Here is a 25,936-nt window from a genome sequence, read left to right on the forward strand (position 1 = left end):
CTATGTATAGGCCTACGTTATGGACAGTTGTATATGTGCAATGTTACACTCCACCTGGGTGACTAATAACTGGGCTCCTCCAGACAAGGACGCAGGCTGGCGGTGTTTGAAATCTGATTGTAGACAATGATAGATGACCTGGTGATTTGTATATCTTGCCATGCAGGAGAACTCCCTGAGTGTGTGCGGTAATCATCCACAGAAACTCCTATAAAATCCTGTACCTCATTTCAATCATTTTGTTCACATGCTAAGAAAGGAAAATAGAATTGTAATGGTCACATTGTCACATAAGGATGCCCATTGTGATGTGAAATAAAAAACGGTTGATTAAATACTTTTCAGATTAACTGATAACTGAATGATATCAATGAATATTACAGTTTCATTAAAAAAAAGATAATTACGACAAACAAACAAATCAGACATGTTTATTATGAATTTAAATTATGCTTTAAAAAACAGCAATTTTGAATTATTCCAACTGTACAAAACAAAATTCCATCCTTCATGCTTGAGCCAACAGAAATATGTTATATACGGAAGAGGAAAAACATAGATAATAACCATCTGTGTTAGCATATTCTGACCACACATCAAAAATACTAAATGTCCCAGTTACAACAAGCAGAGATAATCCCCAGCCATATGGGGCATGAGCAAATAGAGCCAAGCTTGAATTTAGACCCAATTCTGCCTTAAAAAATATGTATTCCAAAGTATTCCTCTGTTTCATAAAATAAGGCAATAAAAGACTTGGTCCATCATAAATAATGCACCAACCCATCCCTACTGGTTAAATGAAGAACAAGAGTGATATAACTAGTTCAACTTCTTCTTGAGAATTGCATAGGTGTGGCTCTGGAACTTCTTCAGAACCGCTGGTCGCTGGCCAATTCTTTTTGGGTAGTGATGACGAATGATGGGGAGGATACTATCAGTTCAGAAGGTGCACACAACAAGCTCGACAATTAAAAAGTTAGTGAATAACTGCGTGTCCAATGGAGCTTTAATGTAGGTGTCACGACGCAAATACACTTTCTAATATAGGTTAAATTTAATTAACATAGACTTAATACAATATGGATTCAAGTGGCTTTCCATATTCGACATTGCTGGAAAAACTATCGTGGAATTTTTTCATGCAATGCAAAGCGCCAAAAGACAAGTTGAGACTTGGATCATGTGTTAGATTTTAGAGTTGTGTTTCTGGTGAGCAACAATTCTTAATCCCGCCCATGTTTTGGATGAGTGTGAACGGAGAGGAGGAGAGAGGACGGTCCCGTTGTCAGTTTTGGCCATCGGTTAAAGAGAAAGCTAGAGAGCGAATCAATGGGTCTTAATGAATTAAGAATATAGTTTTTCATAATAGATCATAAAAGTAAATCTCAATGCATGGGAAAACCCATCGATCTCGGATGGCGTCGTTCGTACATAAAAAATAAATCTAATAAGAAATTACCTGCACTGCACTGTCTTGGTGGCTGGCATGAGCCTTGTCAAAGTAGTCTAAAACATCTTAACTTTATTAAACTTTAGTAAGCCTTATAAGCCAATAGTGGTTTGAAATACTGGTAGAGGCTGGTTGTAGAAGTTGGTTTTGTTTTTGTGTTTTAGGCACCATTGTCAAAACAAGCCTATAATCCAGAATTGAACAAAGCCTATTCTATTAGATTTCATTTCGATTTCCAACCCAATAAACTAGTTAATCGTTTGCATCCTATTGCTCATTTCACTGTCATTGTGTCTTTCATCTGTAGGGTATGTGGAAGTTTTGGCTAGCTTAAGTTGCATTTGAACTCACTTTTAAACACCAAAGCTATCAACTACGCGAAAGGCATCAGTGGACGGATTCTCGATTGAATCTTTCAATCATTCAGACTTTGACGTTGACCACAAGACGAATCGATTTAAAAGAACATTACAAATTTGTGGTCATAACAGCGGTTGGCTTTAAAATGAACTGCCAAAGTTAAACAGAGTTAAACAAAGTTCAAGTCTGAAGCGAGTTTGAACAATCCAGTCAAAACATAACTGAACTGGAGATGACCTGGCCAAGTCATCTTTAAGCCAGAGGCGCTTCTGATTTAAAACGTGTGGGTGTGAGTGTGCGTGCATGCGTGCGTGCGCGTGTGCGTGTGCGTGTGTGTGTGTGTGCGTGAAGCAGAACCTTAATTTAAATAATGTGTAAACAGTTTTGCAACCCAACCGATATAAACAGTAGCCTACTAAATGCTTGTAATCTTACTTGAAAGAGTGTTGGCCTACTTTGGAAGATATGATGGTTCTTCACATATCCACGGGGTCGATGCGGAAAAAGTTATCTTTCATACTCAAGAGAAGACACAACTCCAAAATAGCATCCATAGTAGAAAAGAAAAATATTATTTGGTAAGCTCATACACAACATACAGAAAAAATCCACCCCTATTGAACTCACTCAATCACATGCATTGCACCTCTGGTGGGAATACTTCACTCAATGACATTTGATGGTGTCACAGTCCTCGTATGGGCAGTAGAGGCAGATCTCTGCATCTGGTTCAAGATGAGCCGATTGAAAGAAATGAGCGATGCTATTGGTCCCTTATAAAAAATCCTACTTGTCTTCAGGTATCATTTGGATGACTGAACTTCTATTCGTTACTCCCAGCCACAGTTGGGTCTTAATTATTTTCCCTAAAAAAATGAATTGCCTCATTCCTCAAATCAATGCATTGAGGAATGACTGGCTGACCTTCGTGGCATGGCAGAAATTCAGCGAAACCTTATGAAAAAACCTTACTGGTCCTTCTTTTTTCATTGTCTAAGATCCAAGCATCGTCACGCCTCTCTTGAAGAGCACACAGTGTGAATGCTGTCTAACCGCGTGCGGGGGGTGTCTTCTCCCAAGCACTTGGGGCCAATTGACCCTTTTGTCCCTTACTAATCAATCAAGATCACTGGGGTCTCAAACATGAACTGAAATTAAGTTGACTCCTTGGGATTGGTCAGTTGCCTGGTTGGTCAAATCCCCAAATACCAGAAGAAGAAGTAGGGATGGTCTGAGCTATTCATCTAGTAGACCTATCCGATATATCCCCTGTATGGTCTTCAACAAGGAGGTTCATCATAATGGACGTCAGGGTTGGGCAAGTTTTTTTTAGTAGGAGGGTTGAGCAGGTGTCTGTCTCCGACCGCTTTAGGTCCAGATCTCTGTGGGAACCATGGCCTCCTTGGTGCCCACTGAGGGCATGAGATTCTCCTCCGACAGGAAGTCCAGCGGGAACTGGACCAGGAAGCCACGGATCTTGCGGAGCTCTTCTCGAGCGCGGATGGGGTCGGTCTGGGCCAGGCCCGCCTTCACCTGGTACTGCTCCAGCTCAGACATGTTCCGCACAAGGGAAGTGGGCAGGCACCGGAACACCTGCACACACACACACACACACACACACACACACACACACACACACACACACACACACACACACACACACACACACACACACACACACACACACACACACACACACACACACACACACACACACACACACAGGGGGCAGTAATGAGAAGAGTTGTTATTAACCTTAAATATTGGGCACGGACATTTACATGCATTGCATAATATGCTCTGTAATATTGGTGTAATGGAAGTATTCAGAGGGGCCACAGTAATCCTAACCTTCTCGTAGATAGTGGCGTTTCGGCCAGCCGTGGCCATCCACACGTCCTTATAGAAGCGATCGCTGACGGGGTCAGACAGGTCGATGGTGGCATCGCTGTGACCCCCAAGGATGGTGCTGTAATGGTTGACCAGGGGACAGGTAGACAGACAGACAGACAGACAGAAACCGAGAGAGACACATGATGCAGACAGAGAGAAAGGAGACAGAGGGGAGGACATTAAGAGAGAGAGGGGAGGAGAGACAAAGAGAGAGAGACAGAACTTTTAACTAGAATTATTACATAGGATACTCGTTCAATCACATAAAAAGCGGCACTAATCTTTTCCAAAAGGGAAACTCAGGACTACAGAGGAACCCATACACACTGTGTTTAGATGGATGATACGTCAGGCTTTAAAGGTGTAGAAAGACACTTTCTGTAATGCAAAACAAGTAATAATAATAATAATAATACATTTAATTTAGAGGCGCCTTTCAAGACACCCAAGGTCACCTTACAGAGCATATAGTCATCATTCAAAACTATGTAAAACAGACTAGGAATAAAAGGAAAACAGAGGTTAAACATGAAGAATAATAATAATTAATAACACTCAAAGTCTCCTCTCTGCCCTGACGTGAGATCCATAACAGCAATAAATCCAACTGCAACACGTTTGGGAGGTATAATTTTGAATAATCTAGCCCTAACCCCAACCCTAACCCTTGCTAGGAAATGTTATGAGCAAAGCACCCTCTGCCCCCATGGACACACACCGGAAGCACTCCAGGCGGAGCTGCAGGGCATAGGGTCCGGCCTGGTACTCCTTCTCGTCCATCACCGCAGTGACCGTCTCTGAGTCCTGGATGATCACCGCCACCTCGCTGTCCCGCTTTCCCAGCATGCTCCTGTCGTTAATGTTGGCCGAGCCTTGAGGATGCAGACACACACACACACACACACACACACACACACACACACACACACACACACACACACACACACACACACACACACACACACACACACACACACACACACACACACACACACACACACACACACACACACAGGGAGCTAGGCCACTTTCCATAGAATACAAGATTTTTTGAACAAACAAACCCATCAACTAACTTCATTGTGTGAAAGACAAATTCATAAATATACCAGCAGGGGGCACTACAGGGTAAAACTATACTATTGTTAATCCAGATTAGGTGGGATAAATCATAGCCATAGGGAGAAATAAAATGAGAGAATGGACATAAAGGGCTTATGAAAAGTCAAAGTGAATATTTGTATCTTGTCACAGTAAACATTTTTATTTTAACTGCAGAATACCGACGAGAGGACCCAGAAAAGACAGACAGAGGAAGGCAGGCTAACACACACACACAGAGACACGGACAAGGACCGGAGCACGTACCAATGATGACGGTGTTGTCGTCGGCGATCAGCATCTTGCTGTGGACGTAGATGAGCTCGGTGACCAGGTGCTCCTCTAGCTCTGCGTGGGTCCGCAGGCTTCCAAACATGATGTAGTTCATCCACTGGTCGTCCACTGGGAGGAGGAGGAGGGGGAGGAGGAGGAGATCATAATCAGGTTATATGTCTGTATCTCGGCTGAGAGAAGGTCATGAGTCTGGCTAATATAGGCCCGTTCATCTCGTCCCAGGCCTCCTGCTGTGAGATGAGGACTCCCGGGAGTGAGGTTAGTCCCTTACGGAGACACCATTGGTCAGACAACACATGAATACAGACGGACAGCCACAACAACAATACATCAAAAGAGAAAAGGGAGAGGTGAGGAGGGAGAGGAAAAGGGAGGAGAGGAGGGGGATATTGGGGATTAAGACTGTGAGAGGAGAGGAGAATTACGAGAGGAGGAGTGGTAGAGAAGGAGATGCGATATGGAAAAGGTAGGAGAAAGAGAAGGGAAAAAAAGAGAGAAGGAGGAAGGGAGATAGGGTGTGGAGGGGAGTGAGGAGACGAAGGAGGAGCGTGAGAAGAAAGGTGGTGGTAGAAGAGGTGAAAGGGAGCAGTTAGGAGAGAAGGTGATAGAATGAAAGAGAGGAACGGGAGAAGGAAAGTGAGGAGAAGAGTCAATCATTAATTGCCACATAAATCCCACTCAAGCCCCTCTCTCTGTCCTTTTGTACTTACTCTCCTTCTTCAGCTGAGATATAATGGAGTATTCCCCTCGGATCATAGTCCTGATGGGATAGCAGAACAGAACATTTGAGCTCCATAATCCGAATATGTAAATTCAAAAGTAAATAATAGAACAGGATTAATAGTATTATTATCATGAATATACTATTAACTATTATCCCTTATTGACAAAATTCAGGAGAATTACATCTATAAACATTTTCTATGACTTTTTTAATATTATTATGAATACAATGATAGCAGGTTTGGTATACATTTTACTTGAATACAAAAATATGAAAATAAATTCAATCATTGTACATTGTTCTATGAATCTAAAGATAAATAGTTAGCGAGGTTTTAGGGATAACACAGAGGATGGTCTCCATCCCCCTGGCCTTCAGCGGGTGTGAGGGGGGCTCACCTGTAGTTGAAATGCATGACGGCCTGAAGAGCGTTTCCTCCCCCAGTGGTGATGTCCCCCTCGAACCCGGGGAGCAGCGGTGTCACCACGTACACACGGTACCTCTTACCCTCCCTACACACGCACACGCACACGCACACGCACACACACACACACACACACACACACACACACACACACACACACACACACACACACACACACACACACACACACTGTGAAGCCTGCGGTTGAATATTTCAAAGTCCTTTTCATATTTCCTTGACCTCATGACATTTCCCATCAAGGCCCAGGAGAAGTGGTAAGGAATGAAGAAAAGGACGTCATTCTATTGACTTCTCGACTGGAGCCACAAAGTTTGCTCCAAATATATTCAAAGTGTCTTTGTGCATCATGGAAAGAAAGAAATATGTAATGTATTATTATTATATGATGTATACACACATGAAAGGTGTTGAGAACATACATGATGTAATGACACATACACACACTGTGTGGTACCCCAAGATCTACGTCATGCATGTGTGAAAAAGTATACAAACACTCGTGTGCACTAGACAAACTAAAAGTGCTCGTGTGTGTGTGTGTATGCCGGATGGCTTTCAGGAACAGAACACCAGCGTACTTGTGTGCTCGGATGATCCTCTCGATGATGGCGTCGCCGATTTTGTTGTACACCATGCGGTTGTCTGCGCAGCTTATGAAGAACTGGTTCTTTACCAACAGACCAGAGAGAGGGACCAAAGGTCAGCAACAAGACATGTGACCACCAACAACACCCACCAAAAGTTCATTGTCTTCACTGCTTGTGTTCTCATTCCTTTTAAATGTTGAAGCTCTTCTCTTCCCGCAAGGAATATTAACATTTATTACAATTATGGACGATGCTCTATTCATACAGCCCTTTTATTTCTTGACAAAGGGCTTATAGCAACATTTAACCCAAGTTCAAGTCTGAGCAAATGACCTACCTCTATGTAAATGTAGTGTTTGCTCTTGGCGATGACCTGAACGTAGGCGTTGTGAATGGACTCCTCGTGGTACTTGATCCCTGCCGACCAGTCAGCTGCCGATCGCAGCACCTACATTATACACGAGAAAAGAGGAAATTAGAGGGGAAGAGTAGAGTGGAGGAGGGTAAAGTAGAGCAGATGAGATGAGTACATTGCTGGTAAATTGACTGGCCCTTGAAGCTATTGCAGAAATCATCATGTGTCTGATGTGATAAATTGCAACAAACAAATTTTCGCCAACGGGGGATTAATAGAGTTATATCTAATCTAAACTGATCTTAAATGAAAGCCCTCACTACAGGGCTGGTTCTTCCTCAGTTACTCCAGGTGGCATTCAACCTAGCTCTCCTTTTACATTGCACATCGATGTCCGAGACCCCCAGGTTCTTCTCCACATTAACCCGTTTGCTACCTTTCTGTCCCAGAAGGACCCACAGGTATTGGAGGTCACGTGGTTACTTAGAGTTTTGACATATCCCACATCTTTATTGGGGCGACATGTTGCGGCTGAAACTTAGAATGTAGAGCCAGTAACCGTACAGGGATGGCTGGGAGTCGAACACCCAAGAACTACTCCACTCACCTTCCCCAATCCCCATTGTGTGTGCAAGAGTGGCAGAGGGACTATTGAATTGATTGGCAGGTTCTCTAACCTGTACTTTGGTGTTGACGCAGTCTGGAACCTGGTAGTGCAGGTTGCTGCCGCAGGAGTGGGACTTGGGCAGCAGGCAGGGGTAGGAGAGAGATCGATACTTGGGCTTCATGATCTGGAGGAGAGAGAGAGATAGATACAAAGTAGGAAGGAGAGGGATGAGAACGTTAAAAAGGAGAGTTAGGAAAAAACGGTGGGATGTAAGAGTAAGAGACAAAGGCAGCTTGAACTTACCTGTAAACCTCACTGAACGTACGCTTCTACATTTGAGTCGTACAGTATTTTATTCTTCCCAATTTAACTTTGGGATTTTTGCATCAAATCTTAGACTCTTTGTCATTAAATATGTACATTTCCCATACCAAAAAAGGTAAGAGAATAAGAGGAAAGAAATAGACTAATGAACGAAACTATGACTAAGAGTGGAAATTTCCATGATGTTAAAGTGAATCGCGTAATGTTGTTAGAATGAGAGAGCCACAGGGCTTTCAACAGCTTAAGCAGTGTGTCCGAGTGTCTCGAGGGTGTGTGTGTGTGTGTGTGTGTGTGTGTGTGTGTGTGTGTGTGTGTGTGTGTGTGTGTGTGTGTGTGTGTGTGTGTGTGTGTGTGTGTGTGTGTGTGTGTGTGTGTGTGTGTGTGTGTGTTAGTTCTATGGAAGGTCTGGGTGTTCTCATTGGAAAACAGAGTTAATATTAACATTTCGTGAACACTGAATGCCGAAAATTTTGTTGTGTCATTGCATCAACCTGCAGGTTACAAAGTTAATTGTAGCTATATATAAATATTTCCTGTCATCTAACACTTTTGGCCGAAATTTCTTGTAATAAAGGATTAAGTGCTCCACAGAACTTGCCATCCAACCTACCATGTTTGGCCTGCACTATTCTCCTCTGCAGCGTCTCAGAGCTCAATTACATAAAACATTTGTATTAAGACTTGTTTCTTGAGTAAAGAAAGCGCTGTACTTTCAGTGAGTAAACGACAAATGAGTTACATCCAAAAGCACAATGGTTTGACTATTCCTTTTACTAATGATTGCCCTCTACGAGTTATCCATGTTAATCGATAACTAAAGGCACATGAAATTGCAATGCCAGACATTCACATGTGTTAGATGTGCACACATCATTTCACCTGTTTTGTGTTTGCACTAAAGCATGCATCATTTCATTTGCTTTGTGCACATTTTCACGTAAAAGGTATTTTTTCCGAAGCATTGTGCCGATTTAGACAGGACCTGTCTTTAACCAATCAGAAACTGTCTCTGTACCTTAGTGAAGTTCCAGCGCTGTATGAAGTGTCTTGCCACGTCCCTTGCTGCGTTGCCGTGGACGACCGAGGCGATGTCATGCCAGGGCATCCTGGGAGTGGTGTAGCGGTCAATGAAGTCTAAGAGAGAAAGACAAACACACACACACACACACGCACAAACACGCAAACAGTGAGAGACTTAATATGATGAAAATAGTTTTATTTCCATAAGAGAAAACTCGTTGTTATGCACTGCACAGATTTACCTACAATGTGCAGTATGTAACTACATGTTGGAAAAATGGATATCGAACACCATTACGAATAGAAAATAAACAGAGCTATCAGTGAGAGTGACAGGCAGAGGGAGAGCGTGGCAGCGAGAGAGACAACCATAGCAACACAGCTGGGCAAATCTACATTCTCAAACACACACCCCAGTCTTTAGACATAACACATTCACAACACTCACTCTGAATGCTGTATTTGTGCCATGTCTTAGGGGTTATAGAAGTAGTGTTAGAGCGACACACCAATGCCGACAGATTTTCAGTTATGTCATTAAAGACTGGGCTGTGTGTTTGAGAATGTTGATTTGCCAGCTGCGTTGCTATGGGGGTCTCTCTCGCTCCCTCGCTCTCTCTAGTCTCACTCCATTGCTCTGTTTATTTTCTATTCGTAATTGTCAGTATTGTCAGTATGTTCATTATATTCAGACTTAACATACTGAGCAAGAATGGCCCATTTGACATGGCCACTCTCATAACCAGTGTATACAGTGTATACGTTCGGCCAGTTAAAGCAGTGCCAGGCACGCCAATTCCAACCATCACATTCAACGACACCAACCTGCCGATGGATCGACAGCTGTTCACATATGTGTGTGTGCGCGTGCGTGCGTGACTTGCGTGCGTGTTTGCCACACCGTCAAACGGTTTCTCCAGCTGGATCCAGTCCTTGTAGACAAAGTTGCAGTAGTCCTTCCCGTGCCAGAAGCGAGTGTTCCCCAGCAGCTCTACCCCGTCTGTCTTCAGGCTGTGCAGCGAGCCACTGGCTGCACACACACACACACACACACACACACACACACACACACACACACACACACACACACACACACACACACACACACACACACACACACACACACACACACACACACACACCATTTTAATAAACTGTTGAAAACATAATTTCTATAAAAATAATAATTGATATGTTCTTCATACTACGGTTTAGAAATAATAATAAAAAGGTTTAGGGTCACATCATCAATGCAAACATTGATCCTCTGGGCAACAACATTTACAAGGAAGATTGAATTTGTTTTCTCAATCGAATCAATCAATTTAATTAAATTTAATTAAACCTTGTCGTTTAGCGATAGGGATGGGGAATGACACTCAGCAGGATTACAGCCCTGTGACTTGACGGCCGAGAGATTTTCTATGGGCCCAGTACGGTTTGGGTACCCGTCCCGAGCAGAGAGGCAGAGAGGCAGATAGAGAGGCAATGACGGCCACATGGCCACCGGGAAAACCCTGCTCTGCTCACGTAACACAACCCACGCACGCACGCACGCACGCAGGCACGCACGCACGCACGCACCGAACACACCTGTGCTGTCCAGGCTGCTGACGCTGTCGGCCGGCTGCAGGCCGTGTTTCTGAAGACGACGGGACAGGTTGAAGCGGGTCCGCCGGTTTCGACCAATCCCCTTCAGCTTGGGCAGCTCGGCAGCCTCGCAAGGCTCCGCCCCGCATCCGTTGCTGCGGGAGACGGCTTTAGCAGAGCCGGCCTTGGGGGGAGGGAGAAGAGAGATGGACAAACTCCTTTTTTATTGCTCATCCCTCGTCATATTGGCTTCATCAGTCACAACCTTGACACCCGAATGGCTGATGATAAAAAGTGTGTTTGTGTGTGTATGTATAAGTGTAGGTGTGTGTGTGTGTGTATAGGTGAGTGAGTGTGTGTGTATAGGTGAGTGAGTGTGTGTGTGTGTGTGTGTGTGTGTGTGTGTGTGTGTGTGTGTGTGTGTGTGTGTGTGTGTGTGTGTGTGTGTGTGTGCGTGTGCGTGTCCAACCTGCTCCAGGGCCACGGAGTGCGTCACACTCCCCACGTCCGTGAGCCGATGCTCCCGGTCGTCCCAGCGACCGTACGCCAGGTCGATCCCGCCGACGAAGGCCACCGATTGGTCGATGACGACCAGCTTCTCGTGGTGCGCCCACAGGTAGACGGAGGAGGAGACGTGGTCGGGGTGGCGCATCACCTGACCGGGAACACACACACACACACCTGGGCTGCTTACACGGCACTGCACATTATAACACACACACACACACACACACAAGCACAAACTCACGCACAAACTCACGCACACACAGAGATTCAGTTGCTCTGCTGTGGAATTCTAAAACACATTTTCAACTTGTGTGATGACTTAATAAGCATAAAGTGATAAACGTCATAATGTTTCCTAAATACAGGGGGAATACAAATTCTCCCTGTAGATGGCACTAGTCTTACTCAATATATCACATATACTAAGTAACACATGGTGTATTGATTATTGCTGTACCTAGAGAAAAGTTTGGACATGGTAAGGACAATGTTTTGTCTTATTAGACAAAATATTGTTGCTTTCTTAACTACTGCTATAGCTGACACTTTCCTCCACCTCCAAGACATCCCCGCACTCCTAACCCCTAACCCTGCCATCCCATAATAGCCCCGAGGCGGCACCTTGATGTTGGGGTGCAGGTGTGCCAGGGTCCTCTTGCTGTAGCCAGAGTTGATGCCGAGGGCGAGCTCCACCTCCTTGTAGAGCATCACGAAGACCCGCACTCCCTGTTGCTATGGGGAACGGGTGAGAGGGAGGACGTGAACACTGCTGTCTTCTTTCTCCTGCTGTGCATGTTGCTTATTGTCGGAGGTGCATTTTGTGTATTGCTCAAGGGATTTAGTTACATTAAATACATGAACATACTTTGAATGCATTTGATTTTGTAAGTTGTTTATAGGATTTATTTGGTTACTGGAGGCATACGTATCGTCCCAACGTTAAACGTGTTAAAACCTGGTATTACTGTGTCAATGATGTACATAAAGAATACATTATTTTAATTAATGATTTATTGATTTCAGACAATGCATGAACAAAGTAGGAAGCGGGATCTTCTTGTTTGAGTGCCTGACTTACTGCCTTGCGTTTCAGGGTGCAGTCCAGCCGCCACCTGTTGCCCTCCACCACTGGCCTCTTCAGGAAGATCTCTGGACTCAGCCTGGGTGAGAAACCAAGAGAGGGCGAGAGAGAGAAAGAAAACAGAGAGAGAGCTACATTCCCAAATTCTCTCACACAGTTTTTGCGCGAGTTTACAACAGAGAGAGTGTGAGATGGACCACAAAACACAGCACAGAGTGACCCTTGTTCTGCTGTTAAGTTGATATACTTTTATAATCAACCTTAATTATCCCGGTATAGCAGTTGAAATGCTTGCTAAGCACAAAAATCATTGAATCCAACGCTACCCATCTGACAGTTAAGTGGTGATGGCTTCATGCAAGTGCTTCCATCTGTGCAACCTTGAGCTAATATTTGAAAAGATATAATCATGGCCAATAGGTTATTGTCTAAACATAAGCCTGGTAATTATGTGGCTGCTTGTCTGAAATCAGACAAGCTCAGATCTGCAACTGGGTTTCTTCGTAAAAAAAATGTCTGTAAAGGCTGCTGCCCCCAACAAGTTCTGCTAAAACACAGTAGGACTGCTGGGCTCTAGGTTACTTGCGTGGTAATACGGTGCCAGTGGTGTTATCCATTATTTATATGCAACATTTTGTAGGGGTAGCACTCAGGGCGGCAAATACACTTTTACGAGGAGGCATGTGCCACCCCAGACTGCCTCCGTAGATATGCCTGTGCTGCTAGCCATGACCTGTAGTCACCATGGTGCTCTCTGAATGACCGCTAACTATCCTGGCTCTGGTTTCACTGGCAGGGGAGAGAATGCCTCTTGAACCGGCTGCAATGTATCATGGACCTGAGGGTCATGTTCAGGGCCGTCGTAAAGGGGTGAAAGGTGATGACGATTCTAGGGGCCCACAAAAAAAATAAAAAAATAAAAAAATAAATAAAATGAACTACCAGCCCATAGTACTAGGCCCCCCCGTCAACAATTGCTCCTTCCACCCCCCCCCCTCAGCGCAGGGGGGCCCATCAGTACCTCTTGTATAGGGGCTCAGGACTTGGTGCAACGGCCCTGGTCATGTTGTATGAGGGCGGGTCGAGTGAAGGCTTGTGAAAGAGGAGTCAAAAGTTCAATGCATGCCATTTCATTGTGTTTTCAGTTATTCATTTCACTGAAGAACTGATAATAGGAAGCAGGTGCTTCTTTATGAGCCTGTACAGGGGTAATTGTTACATTTCTAAAGAGAGGAGGAGAGGACAGAGTTTGAAACGCCAATGAGAGCAACACGTCAATCTTTATTGGAGGTAGAATTAGGTTCTTAGGGGGAACACGGTAATGCTTTGGTACACAGCATCCTTGGACCGATGTCTACCATCTAACGAGAACGGAAGTCTGTAGACTAAAAAAAACGTTGATACCAGTCAAGATTTATCGCTCAAAGTTGACTGAGATTGGGCAATTGGCGGAGCTATAGCAATCGACAAAGAATGCATATTTCCTGAACCCTTTGACTTACAGTCATGACCCCTGTAGACATTTGTCTCTCCTCACAAATGTTCCTAAGGAACCCATAACCTGTAACAACACGGCCAACAGGCTTCCCGATCTCCCCACATTTTTGTAGAGACCTTCATAATCAAATAAAATCAAAACCATTGGTTCTGTTGTGTTTATAAGGCAGTTCTGAAGCCTTGTTCCAAAATAAAACAAAACATTAAAACCGGAAACCGAAAACCGAACACAGAACGAGTTATTTGTTGGAACAGAATTTTGCACTGAGGAACAAAAAACCCTGGGGATATAGGATCCTGGGGCCATAGATATGCTCCCTACTACAGTGAGCAGTGTACTACAGCTACATGCAATGGCGGTTCTGTGCCCCTGTAGACATGTCCCTGGCACCCCCTGTGACCCCCCCGTGCTGACCAAATAAAACTATTATGATTTTATGGAAGTAATGCGACGCAACGTTCTACACTGTAAATTAGAGGGGCGCACCCAAACACTGTGGTGCTGCTCCTCGGTGAATCAGAGCTCAGCAACTACCGGTACTCTTGGAGAAAGGAGCCACAACTTCTCCTGTTGCAAGAGTCGAAGGCAAGCAAAACGATTTCAATTCGTAAGTGACTTGTTGTACTTGCACATAACCGCGTTACTGTAGTTCCTCACACTGATAATGAAATTAAGTGTGTCTATGTCTGGTCTCGATATACTTAGAAACTTAGAATCATATCTAAGCGAACTCATCGAAGCAGAAGCGAGTATCCAAATGTCAGTATCCTTGCTAGGTCTAGGCGACACAATATTATGATGTTAACCACGTATTTTCATCCGTTTTGGTTGTTACATTGGGATAACAAATACGTTTGAGTAAAGAGTAGTAGGCTATCGGCCTGTGTTAAGAAGGGAGGGATGGTTATGCAACAAAATGTAATGCATGCCCCTACATTTTCTTTCTTTTTTTTCTTTCTTTTTCTAGCAGCTATCATAAAATGAGAGAAGAACAGTAAAACAGGGATTTTTCTAAAGGGGAAGAACCCCGTTTCTCCACACTGAAACTGTTAAAGGGAACTAATTATACCACCAGTGTGATGTCATATGGGGGAGATTTTCGAAATGGCTTGTAAGGCTAATCACACTCACACCTGGTGGTATAATATGTCCCCTTTAAAATAAATAAGAAATGGCACATTGTTTTGCACTTCGTTGTACCCTGAAGTTTTTTTTCACATTGACACACTGTATTTGTACTCTGTACTGTATTTCTTTTCTATGGCCCTACCTCTCTTGCACGCTTGTACAAAACAAATGTTGATATGATTTTGATGATTTAGGGCATAAGCTCCATCAATTTAAGATAGTTTGACAGAAAAATACAGACTGGTAGAGTAATACACTATTGTACAAATTAAATGTTTGATGATATCATTTTTTGCCATTTTATTTGTGCCCCTCTGGTTAAACACTGGCCCCTCCTTGGCCCCCCTAGTAAAATTGGTCTAGAACCGCCAATGGCTAGCGATGGGCTACAGGCAGCTACACGTTACATGTTAGCAGTGCACTACAGCTACATGTTACATGCTAGCAGTGTGACACAGCAACATGTTAGCTATGTGCTACATGCTACATGCTTTGTGTACAAGTTCAACATGAGTGGGATGTGTTTGGAGCTCGGTAGGAGAGGGCCTGGATAGAAATCTTTGTCAACAAATGTGTGCGTGTGTGGGGGGATGGGGGTGGTAACTAACAACAGTCTGTATTCCTACTGTATTATTCAGCCAATTTTCGATTGAGGCATTTTCGTAGGTGTTTGATTGGCAACCAATCGGGATGGCTACCAAGCAGCCAATAAGCTTGGTTGACATTAGGCAAATATAGCAAACCAGAATCAGTCCTAAATACAGAGTAAAACCAGTGTATAAGTTACACATTTGAAAGAAACTGAATTTAATACAATGCATTTTGTTTTTCTGCTTATTCTTATGCTGCCACTTAAAAATAGTACATTGCATCACGTCTTATCCTAGCTGTCTTTGTTGTAAGCGGGGAATGGGTTAAACTAGCACTTGTTTCTATGAAAATCTTTACTGTACAGCAATATATTGTTGTAAGTCACTTTGGATAAAAGAGCCTGCTAAATGCCCTTAATGTAAATGTCAATGTTATTCACTAATTCCTACAACCCACTATTACATATTTAGCAGAAACTTTTATTTCAAGCAACTTATTGGGAGTTCGGATAAGGTAATTAAGGAGCAGTTTGTATAAACAAAATGGACATCTTGCGGAAGGATGCTGTTGATGTTGGGGAGATCAAACCCAGTAGCACTCAGCCTACACCCATACCTAGAGCCATTTGTATTCATTATAACAGTGAGGGGCGTGTACTCACCACCAGTCCGTGATAAAGATCTCTTCTTGGGCTTCCTCCAGAGCGTCTGCCACGTCCTCCATGTAATTCCTCCCGTTCACATACCTGGCCAAGTCAGAGCAACCAATCACAAAACAGCGTATGTTGTAGTACTACTACATAATAATAATAATAATTATAATTATTTTAATAATTATAGCATGCCTAGTTGTGAGTTTGTATTTAAGAAAACGTTGAGTGAAAACAGTTAAATTAATATGCTCTCTGATGTTTCAGTTGCAGTGTTTGAACAAACAAAGTAACTGAGATAAGGAACCGAAATGGAATGGAGGGAGAGAGATAGTCAAGGAGAGAGAAAAAGCGACCAAACAAAGGACATCCTGCCTTAAAAAAATGAGCATACAGTTGTGATACTAAAACTACATTGATGTAAATAAAATATATCAGTGCGCACGCAAAAATATGAACCAACTATTGAAAAGCTCAAATTGACCATTGAGCTTTTATTTGTACCTAATTGGAGCAATGCTTTCACGTGCCTTGGTGTGAATCGTTCAACAACAGACAGGTCTCTCCCTACCACTTGGCGGGGATGTTCTCCTCCTCCTGTGCGAAGGAGCCGAAGCGGTGGTCTCGGAGGAAGGCTTTCCCGTGGGCCCTCACGAAGCTCTCGATGCTCTGACCCCACCAGCGGGCGTGGCGGAAGCTGCTGCACTTCAGCACGAGAGACCTGACACGCACACGCACGCACGCGCACACGACGTGCACACACACACACACACACACACACACACACACACACACACACACACACACACACACACACACACACACACACACACACACACACACACACACACACACACACACACACACACACACACACACAGTTAACATTGGCTTGGCCCTGGTAAATCGCAGATTCTGTTCTGCCATTGCAGTTTAAATTAAAATGTGCTGTCTTGGTTGTTAATGGAAATGCTCAACGGCACTTCCATAGGGCTCTCCTCTGTCCAGTCATTATATCAACCCCCCCCTATATTAGATCAATGGTTGAAATTGGCAGGACCCAGGCAAGGTCACAGATTTGTCTGGTTCCCGAGCTATCAGACAATAGTAAGGAATAAAGGACTTCTACATATCTACTATATCTACAATGGTTTACCTTTAAGAGCAAGAAGTCCCATATTACAACCCACACGCAAGCACGTTTGTACAAACCTATGCACGCACACAAACACACACACCACACACCACACACCACACACACACACACACACACACACACACACACACACACACACACACACACACACCTGGAGAGGTTGTCGATGCGGACTCCATGTCTGGTTTCCGTCTCTTTGGAATCCATCTTGATGCTGAACTCCTTGTCCACCAGGAGGACGAATGCGATCGCTCCAGTGTCCGGCTTCATGTACAGGAGACAAGAGTCCTTCACCACCAGCCAACTGGAGGCAGAAAAACAACACAGGTAATACATATACATTAAGCAGGGCGTTGCAGTCGGTCCAGCCACAAGCCACCTAGGTGGCTCTACTGGGCTCCTCCAAGGGCAGAGCAGGTGTTACCTCACGACATGTCAGAGATCTCCCTGATTGTGTGCAGCGATGGCTTGTTCAACCCGTGTCTGTGCATGGATTGCCCGATGCACTACAAGAGTGCAGCCTGGTTGAGGCTGCACAAACCAGCCCTCGCCCACACACTCTCGATACAGGGTGAAGGGATGAATGAATTCCTCTTAGTCAGACAGGGAGCGTGAAGGACAGACAGATAGACAGACAGAAGGGCTGATGGCTGAAGGGCCCACCGTTTAGACCAGCGGTAGCAGGCCTTGCTGTGCCCACAGCAGTTCATGCCAGGGATCCGATATCCTCCTGAACGCTTGTAGACCATCCCTTCCCTGGAACACACACATACACAGAAACACATACACAGTTAAACAACACCAGACGGAGCTAGGCCTCTGCCCACATTTACTTGTTAGTTACACTATTAGTTACTAGTTACATTCTTGTTGATTCTACTTTCTAAACCATAAAAACGGAGACCCATTAAAAAATGAAAACAATCCGACATCTTTTCCCACCATTTTTACTGAACCAAACACTCTGGGCTGTCTAGTGGGAGAGACTGTGTTTTCACACGTGGACTATTATATAAAAGAGTCTCACAGTCCTTTAGGCCCCAGGTCGTGGATAAAAGACATCTGGCTCACATCTATAAACTCCATCTGGGAAAACACAAGAAGAAAGCAATCTAAGCAATCTAACTCTGCGGTAAAGCAACAGGATACCTTTACAATGGATTCTTGGAAACATGATCGAAACTCGGCCTCTCCTTATTGTCATGTGTCAGCATCAGTGTAACACACAATAAACGTGTTTAACTAGTTGTAATAAGGATAAAGCGACAAAGGCGAAATGCACAAGATTTAATCAGTACGTTTTGAGGATGTAGAAAGAGGTGCAGCTATGCCATTTCACATAGCCTAGCTGAACATGTTTTAACTTCCCCAACAGTAAAAACATTTTGGATATTTAAATCCTACGTACAGTGTGGTGGTATTTGCGATACATGGCCATTCGGAGCAGTTTGTTGATGTAGTCCTCCAGTTGTTTCTGTAGAGCAGGTAACACAATACAATTGAATGCAATAGAAAACAAACATATGATTTTATCTCTCCAAACATGCATGAATAAAGATCATTACACAGTTATAAGATAGGACACGGCGTCACGCACGCACACACACACACACACACACACACACACACACACACACACACACACACACACACACACACACACACACACACACACACACACACACACACACACACACACACACACACACACACACACACACACACACGACTAAGAGGTCTATAGGGGTTGGCATGGCAGTAGGTGCCATGGTGACGATAAGTGAGTACCGGGATGTTCTCTCGCAGGTCACAAATGGAGGACCTGATAAGTCTGGACACGTAGAGAGAGGGGGGGGGGGGGGTCACCTACCCTCCTGCTGGAGACCTGCTCGTCCCGGGCCAGCTCGTCACCCCTGCCCCGGGGCAGGGAGGGCATCTCCCTCACCTCACTCTTCCTCACGCTCTTCCTCCTCACTGTGTGGCTACATGGGGGAGGTAGAGGAGGAAAGAAACAGAGAGGTAAAGAGCGAGAGAGCGAGAGAGCGAGAGCAAGAGAGAGAGAGAGAGAGAAGAGAGTTAATTCTGAGCCAAACGTGTCCTACAGAGGCTTGCCTGTAGGGTATCCTCCACCTGCTCGTTAATGATATGTATCTAAATTCACTGTGAGACACTTTGGATAAACATATAAAAAACCCAAAAAAACAAAACAAAGCTTATCAAAGCAGGAGGGGTAAAATGGTCCAAATGCATTCTTTCCGTGGGACATAAACGTGGATGAGAGGATGATACTGGGCTCGGGGCCAAGGCAGCCGCTACCGCGCCATCCATCCCCCTTGCTGCGGTGTGGGTGTGCGTAGGTGTGAGTCGGCGGTTGCTGTCGCTCCATCAAACCCTCAGAAACCTTCCTGTGCTCTGCCTCAACACACAGAGCTGGGGCTGCTCTTTAACACCAAGGCTGGGCTGCCAGCGGGGAAAAGTGAAGTGTAACCGTGGTGGGGGGTGGGGGTTGGGGGGTGGGGGTGGGGGGCTGGGGGGCGGGGGGCGGGGGGCTGGGGAGCAGAGGTGAAGTGAGTTTGTGTAAATATAGATAGCAGACAGTAGCCATTCTCCATGGTTGCCAGGAGCCATGTACAGGGTGTGTGTGTGTGTGTGTGTGTGTGTGTGTGTGTGTGTGTGTGTGTGTGTGTGTGTGTGTGTGTGTGTGTGTGTCTGTGTGTCTGTGTGTCTGTGTGTGTGTGTGTGTGTGTGTGTGTGCTGTAATGAAAAATTCCTATGAAGCTTCGCTTTATTTAGCAACAACAATCACACTGACCTCCAGTTCAAAGCCGTGCCATATTGCTTCCTTTACTACCTCACTAACTAGTACATCTGCTCTCTTTTAAGAATAGTGCTGTTTAAACACCCTGTAACTCTACGATCGGGGCTCCTTCTACTAGAGAGCAGACTCTTGCCTGTGTACTTTAAATCCTATTTTATTCTACAAATGTGGTGGGCTACTTTGCATTTAGAAGACTCGTCTGTCCCAGATGCAATATCTCATGAAGACATTTTCAAAAAGAGGAGTAGAAGGAGGGGGAGGAGGTTTGATGTCAGAGCGGGAGTGGGCGTTGGTGACGGAGAACTGACGGAGATCTGGAGCAACAATCGGCTTCTTTATCGTTGTACGGTGTAAAGAAATGGGCTGTGAAAGGCAGCCACATATTGGCATGCAATGGCAGCTGCATTTTAGAACGGAACACATCTGCAGGGCATTGCAAACAAAAGAATAGAAATGACAAAAACTGCAACAAAAAACAAACCGCCTTTGTAGTCCGTCTGAGTGTTTGTGTACCTGCGTGAGGGCAGTGGGATCCTCATGAAGGTCTTGTAGCGCAGCAGCTCTCGGTGGAGCTCCATAAAGTGCTTCTCCTTCCTCCTCACCACCCAGGAGAACTCCCCGTGCCTCAGCTCTATCTTAAACACTGCCGGCTGGACCTACAAACACACACACACACACACACACACAAACACACGTACAAACAAACACACAAACAAACACACAAACATACATGATTTTAATACTCTTATGACATAATGCTCTCACCAAAAGCAAACCAGTGTCTGTGTGGGTGGTTAGGACGCTTTGACTATCTGTCGTGGTGTAGCTAGACGCCGCCCTCACCCGCACTGCGGGGCGTAGCAAGGACGGGTGGCGGCCATAGAGGACCCCTACCCCGACTTGAATGTCGAACGCTGATTATCGATGGTTGATACTTCACCCAGAACTAGCTACAATATGTTTGGCCTATGTCTTCCCATTACAAAACACTCCACCACATTTCGATCACCCTTTCGAATTTTGGTAAGTGAAACCTCTATCCAGTCTGAAAAAGGTTTGCCTCTAAGAACTTCCTCGGGGTGGGGCAGACGCCAGCTTCTTCTCTGGTGTCTGAGAGAGGCCGGTGAGCCACCGGGGCGGCCCTGACCTTGTTGACGCTGCGCTGGTGGGAGAGGTTGAAGCGGTCCTGGGCGGAGGTGTTGCGCTCCACCTCCAGGATGCTGGCGGTGATGGCGACGGCGGGCAGGTAGACCTGCCCGCCGTCCTTGAAGCTCACCGTCTTGTACACGGCCGAGAACGGGATGCGGCAGTCCACTGGCGAAGAGACGAGGAGGGAAGTTAGGGCTGAGCATTGTGCTGCGTCTTATCCTAGTCATCTTTGTCAACAAATGTGTGTGTGTGTGTGTGGGGAGGGGGGGATGGGGGTGGTAACTAACAACAGTCTGTATTCCTACTGTATTATTCTGCCAGTTTTCGTTCGAGGCATTTTAGTAGGGGTTCGATTGGCAGCCATTCAGGATGGCTGCCAAGCAACCAATAGGCTTGGTTGACGTTAGGCAAATATAGCAAACCAGGTAAAACATTAAACCAACAGATTAAAAACAATGTTAAAGTTACACAGTTAAGATATTTGACATGAATACTTAATTGATAACAAGACATTAATTGTGCTGCTTATTCTTATGCTGCCACTTAAAAATAGTACCTAGAATTGTGTTGTGTCTTATCCTAGCGATCTTTGTTGTATATGGGGAATGGGATAACCTAGCAATTGAAAGTGCTTGACAATTGTTTCTAACTGTTTCTAACATATTTACTGTACAGACAGTAATGTATTGTTGTTTCTCTTTATTCTGACAAATGTACCTATTGTAAGTCGCTTTGGATGAAAGCGTCTTCTTAATGCCCTGAATGGAAATGTAAACCGAAATGGAGAGGGACAATGAGAATCTCGGGTTTTTACCAGTATGGTAAACCCAAGATAAACTTCTGCATCCACCACCTCCAGTGATGTAATTATAGTTTGGATGACATTAGGGGTACAAGCAACCTCATTTTAGAACCTAGCTTTTTCCTTTTTCACACACACACACACACACACGCACACACGCACACACGCACGCACACGCACACACGCACACGCGCACACGCGCACGATGAATGAGGACCATAGTGGACAGGGCAGCTAAGACAGACTAAACTAGTTCAAAGAGAGATATCATAGCAAATACGATCGCAGATCAGAATCAGACCTGAGTGGCTACAAGTTGAATTGCCCACTAGGTTAGCGTACAAGCGGCTTGAGCCAAGGTCTGACTTTACCTACAAAGAATACTAGGGAAGAAAATCACAGATTCCACACGCAAACATACCCAAGCAGTTCCCATCAAAGTCCACCTCCTCCCCCTCTCCCATGTCCAGCTCCCTCATGTCCAGGCTCTCCACATGCTCTGCCATCTTGGTCTCGCGTCGTCCGTCCCGGGTGTCAATGTCAGAAACTTCCGAATTCACCAGGGTGAGATGGCTGGAGGTTTGTGCTTCATTACCCAGCATGCTCAGCAATCAGCAGTCCCCAGAGCAGGGATCCCCTGGAAGGGGAGGTGAGAGACGAAGATGGATAATCAACAAACGTCATGTCAGTAGCATAGGTTCAGGATTAGGAGAATATGAAGAAAATGTTGGGACAAACATTAGTTTTGGGCGCTGGTCTGAAGGGTTAGCAGCATAGCATAGTGGCTAAGGTCTCTTACATTCAACCAAACTGGGTTTGATTACCTATTTCTAATCCCTACCTGCTCCTTGATGACACGTATATGAATTCACTGGAGAATTCACCATTAAGTAGTAAATAACACTAATGGTTCTCTGCATGTACGGGACTTGGTACATTTGTGTCTCCTGCGAGTATTCAAGTGTCTCCTGCGAGTAACTTGTGGGGAAAGTACAATAGGTCGTCTTCACAACTCTCACAACTACTTTCATAGAGGATCATCATATCCGCTGACAATATTAACCTCCTGTTAAAAGTGGGATTACAATCGCAATGGGATCACAGAGTCTGGAGTCTTTGTAGAGGGAGTGTGTCTGGGGAGATGAGAGTAGTGGAGGTAGAAAGAGAGTATAAAGACAGTGAGAGCAAAAGAGAATCCTCAATAGATTTTAATTAATATCGTTTTTAATTTGATTTGGGTAGTTGGTTTAAAGCATCATTAACAATAACGATAGATTTGTAGAAACTGTGAATACCATCATTCCAATAAGTCCCTGCCCACTATGGTCAGGTGGTTAGGCGACGTTAACTACCCTTTCGGAAGAATGTTAACACCGACGTGTCTATTTTCCTAGCTCTGCCCAATGTTCAGGAACTTGTCTAACTGTAGAGGTCCCTAGTTTGTCTGCTTAATGGACTCTGCTTTGATCTCCTCTATAGTGTATCGGTGTTATGTGCATGTCCTTGATAAACGTTCAACGTTGACCGCAGTTCGCGGTATTCCCATTTTCTGGTCTCGGCCAAAGTGGGACCCGAGTGACAACACTACATTTGGTAACTTTTCATTGACACAACATTAGCAGCTACTTAACCAAGCAGGAAGTCTAGTCTGGCACTATGTGTGTGTGAGGTCAGGAGGGCAAGCAGGGTATATAATTGAAAAAATTCAATGGCATTCTTTATATGGTCTCACAAATATATGATTATTTTTTTCTCTTCCTCTTTTGTTTCTGTTGAAGAAGCTGTGTTATATTTGTGTTATTAATGTGTAGTCAGGGAATTCACTTCAGGCTTTGGTCTGTCCCCACCGGCTGGATAATCTCACTCACACTTACACAGGCTGCAGGGGGACACAGGCACCACAGGTAATGTGCATAAACGGTTTACAGAGAAACCCATGATTTAAACATGACGTCTCACAGCCTCAAAGTGTTTTCAGGCAGGTAAAAACACGACCACTGTGAGCTGGCGCATGTGTGCGCACACACACACACACACACACACACACACACACACACACACACACACACACACACACACACACACACACACACACACACACACACACACACACACACACACACACACACACACACACACACACACACACTTTTAGACAAGACACAACATGCTTTTGTAGCATGGTGTGTGGCAAGTGGGTTGTCTGGTTGTACGGAATCATGTAAAAAGTACAAATGTGGCATAGTTATAAATGCTGCTTAAGCCTGCATTTCCCTCCCAGAATGAATAGTATTGCTGTGGTTGTTACCTTATCTTAACCTAATGTAGGCCTATTTATTTAAAATTTTACCCATCAACCATCCTCAAAACACATCACAGAGAAATAATTTACCAAGAAACTGTCAATTATTTGACTCCATTTATGATGAGATGGTAGTGGAAGATGTGAAACTATTGAACACACTACATAATTAAAGATACAGTAATATACAATATATATATATGATATCAATTCAGTTCAATGTTGAATTGATGTAAATACATATGCATCTCGGGTACTTTCTTACAACTGTCGTGGCATGTGCCTGGGGATGAGTGCAGGGGATAAAGCTCGTTGCATTGTTATTGACAGGTTGCTAGAGGAATGTGACATCTTATGCCTGCAAGAGACTTTTTTTTACCTTTCCAAGAACTGGAAAAACTGAACTCTTTTAACCCAAAATTCCTTGGAGTGGGGGAATCAACGACTGATCTCAGCACAGCAGTAGTTAGAGGCAGAATACCAGGGGGAGTGGCTGTGCTTTGGGACAAAAAACTTGATGCTGTGATGAAGCCAATTAGGCTGGATGTTGATTGGTGTATTGGTCTACAATATACATACAAAGATAATAGTTTTGAGATGAGATATATATATATATATATATATATGTATAAATTATTGATGGTAGTCAAGGCGGGGTCCTATTATTGTTAGGCGGCCGCCTTAACCATAAAGTGCCCCCTTAATGTGGACTGATCACGTTAAGAAATAAGTTATGATTCATTTCCGTGTCCAACTTTGAGTAAGGTCCCCCTCATATTGCCTAAAGGCCATTCTGATTGAGATGATGTTTTCTGTATTGTGCCATGGATATCTATAGACCCGGCTTGTCTGTAGCTTTAGAGTGAGGTAAAGTGGGTTCAATTGTGTTGGTATTTATATATTCAGTTATTTGTTGATATTTAAATATTATCTGTGTGAGGTAATATTATACATGTGCGTTCTAAATTTGTCTTTGATATTGGAGGTGTTGGTTATCTATGTCACCTGTCTCAGGTGTGGGTCAGGGGATGTGGCTCTCTATGGTTGGTTGGGTTTGCATTGTTTGTGGTTGACGGGAAGTTGATTTTGATCTCCTCTATATTGTATCGGTGTTATGTGCATGTCCTTGATAAATGTTCAACGTTGACCGCAGTTCGGGGTATTCAGATTTTTTGTTTTTGGCCAAAGTGGGACCCAAGTGACAACACAGAATTTGGTAACTTTTCATTGACACAACATTAGCACCTATAGTTACTTAACCAAGCAGGAAGTCTAGTCTGGCACTAATTGTGTGTGAGGTCACTGAAATTCACACTTCAAAGAAAGTTAAGTGTTACTTTAAATGTTATTAACAGAAATCAATCAACGCAGGAATGTGTACTTAATTTGTTAGTCAGAATATATATATTGTTTTTGCAAAAAGGGTAAAACGTTCCCAGGACAATGATGTATAGGACACATCAACTTCCTTGTGGCATGTATGCTGTGGTATTTATGACCAT

General features: G+C 44.3%; 1 protein-coding gene across 1 annotated transcript; it reads right to left on the minus strand.

Moving 5' to 3' along the window:
• Positions 1-415: 415 nt before the first annotated feature.
• Positions 416-22,999, minus strand: pld1a (phospholipase D1a). The gene is made up of 25 exons (XM_060052604.1): positions 22,554-22,999; positions 21,329-21,495; positions 20,695-20,837; positions 19,234-19,345; positions 18,772-18,837; positions 18,391-18,449; positions 18,027-18,119; positions 17,515-17,667; positions 16,779-16,928; positions 16,220-16,303; positions 12,339-12,420; positions 11,882-11,992; positions 11,223-11,408; positions 10,757-10,937; positions 10,065-10,193; positions 9,159-9,277; positions 7,890-8,003; positions 7,195-7,305; positions 6,849-6,937; positions 6,224-6,337; positions 5,812-5,861; positions 5,075-5,209; positions 4,425-4,578; positions 3,665-3,782; positions 416-3,406 (listed from the first exon to the last, which is right to left on the minus strand). Exons 1-25 carry the CDS (start codon positions 22,732-22,734, stop codon positions 3,182-3,184), a joined length of 3,126 nt encoding a protein of 1,041 aa, XP_059908587.1. The 5' UTR covers positions 22,735-22,999; the 3' UTR covers positions 416-3,181.
• Between the last annotated feature and the right edge of the window lie 2,937 nt (positions 23,000-25,936).

This window comes from Gadus macrocephalus, chromosome 5, assembly GCF_031168955.1.
Source record: "Gadus macrocephalus chromosome 5, ASM3116895v1".
Taxonomy (NCBI): domain Eukaryota; kingdom Metazoa; phylum Chordata; class Actinopteri; order Gadiformes; family Gadidae; genus Gadus; species Gadus macrocephalus.

Coding starts and splice junctions, on each gene's coding strand:
- pld1a (XM_060052604.1), bottom strand. CDS start 22,734: ATGCTGGGTAATGAAGCACAAACCTCCAGCCATCTCACCCTGGTGAAT. Junction 18,838..19,233: donor AGCAGGTCTCCAGCAGGAGG/GTAGGTGACCCC, acceptor CCTGCTCTACAG/AAACAACTGGAGGACTACAT. Junction 18,450..18,771: donor ATCGCAAATACCACCACACT/GTACGTAGGATT, acceptor GTGTTTTCCCAG/ATGGAGTTTATAGATGTGAG.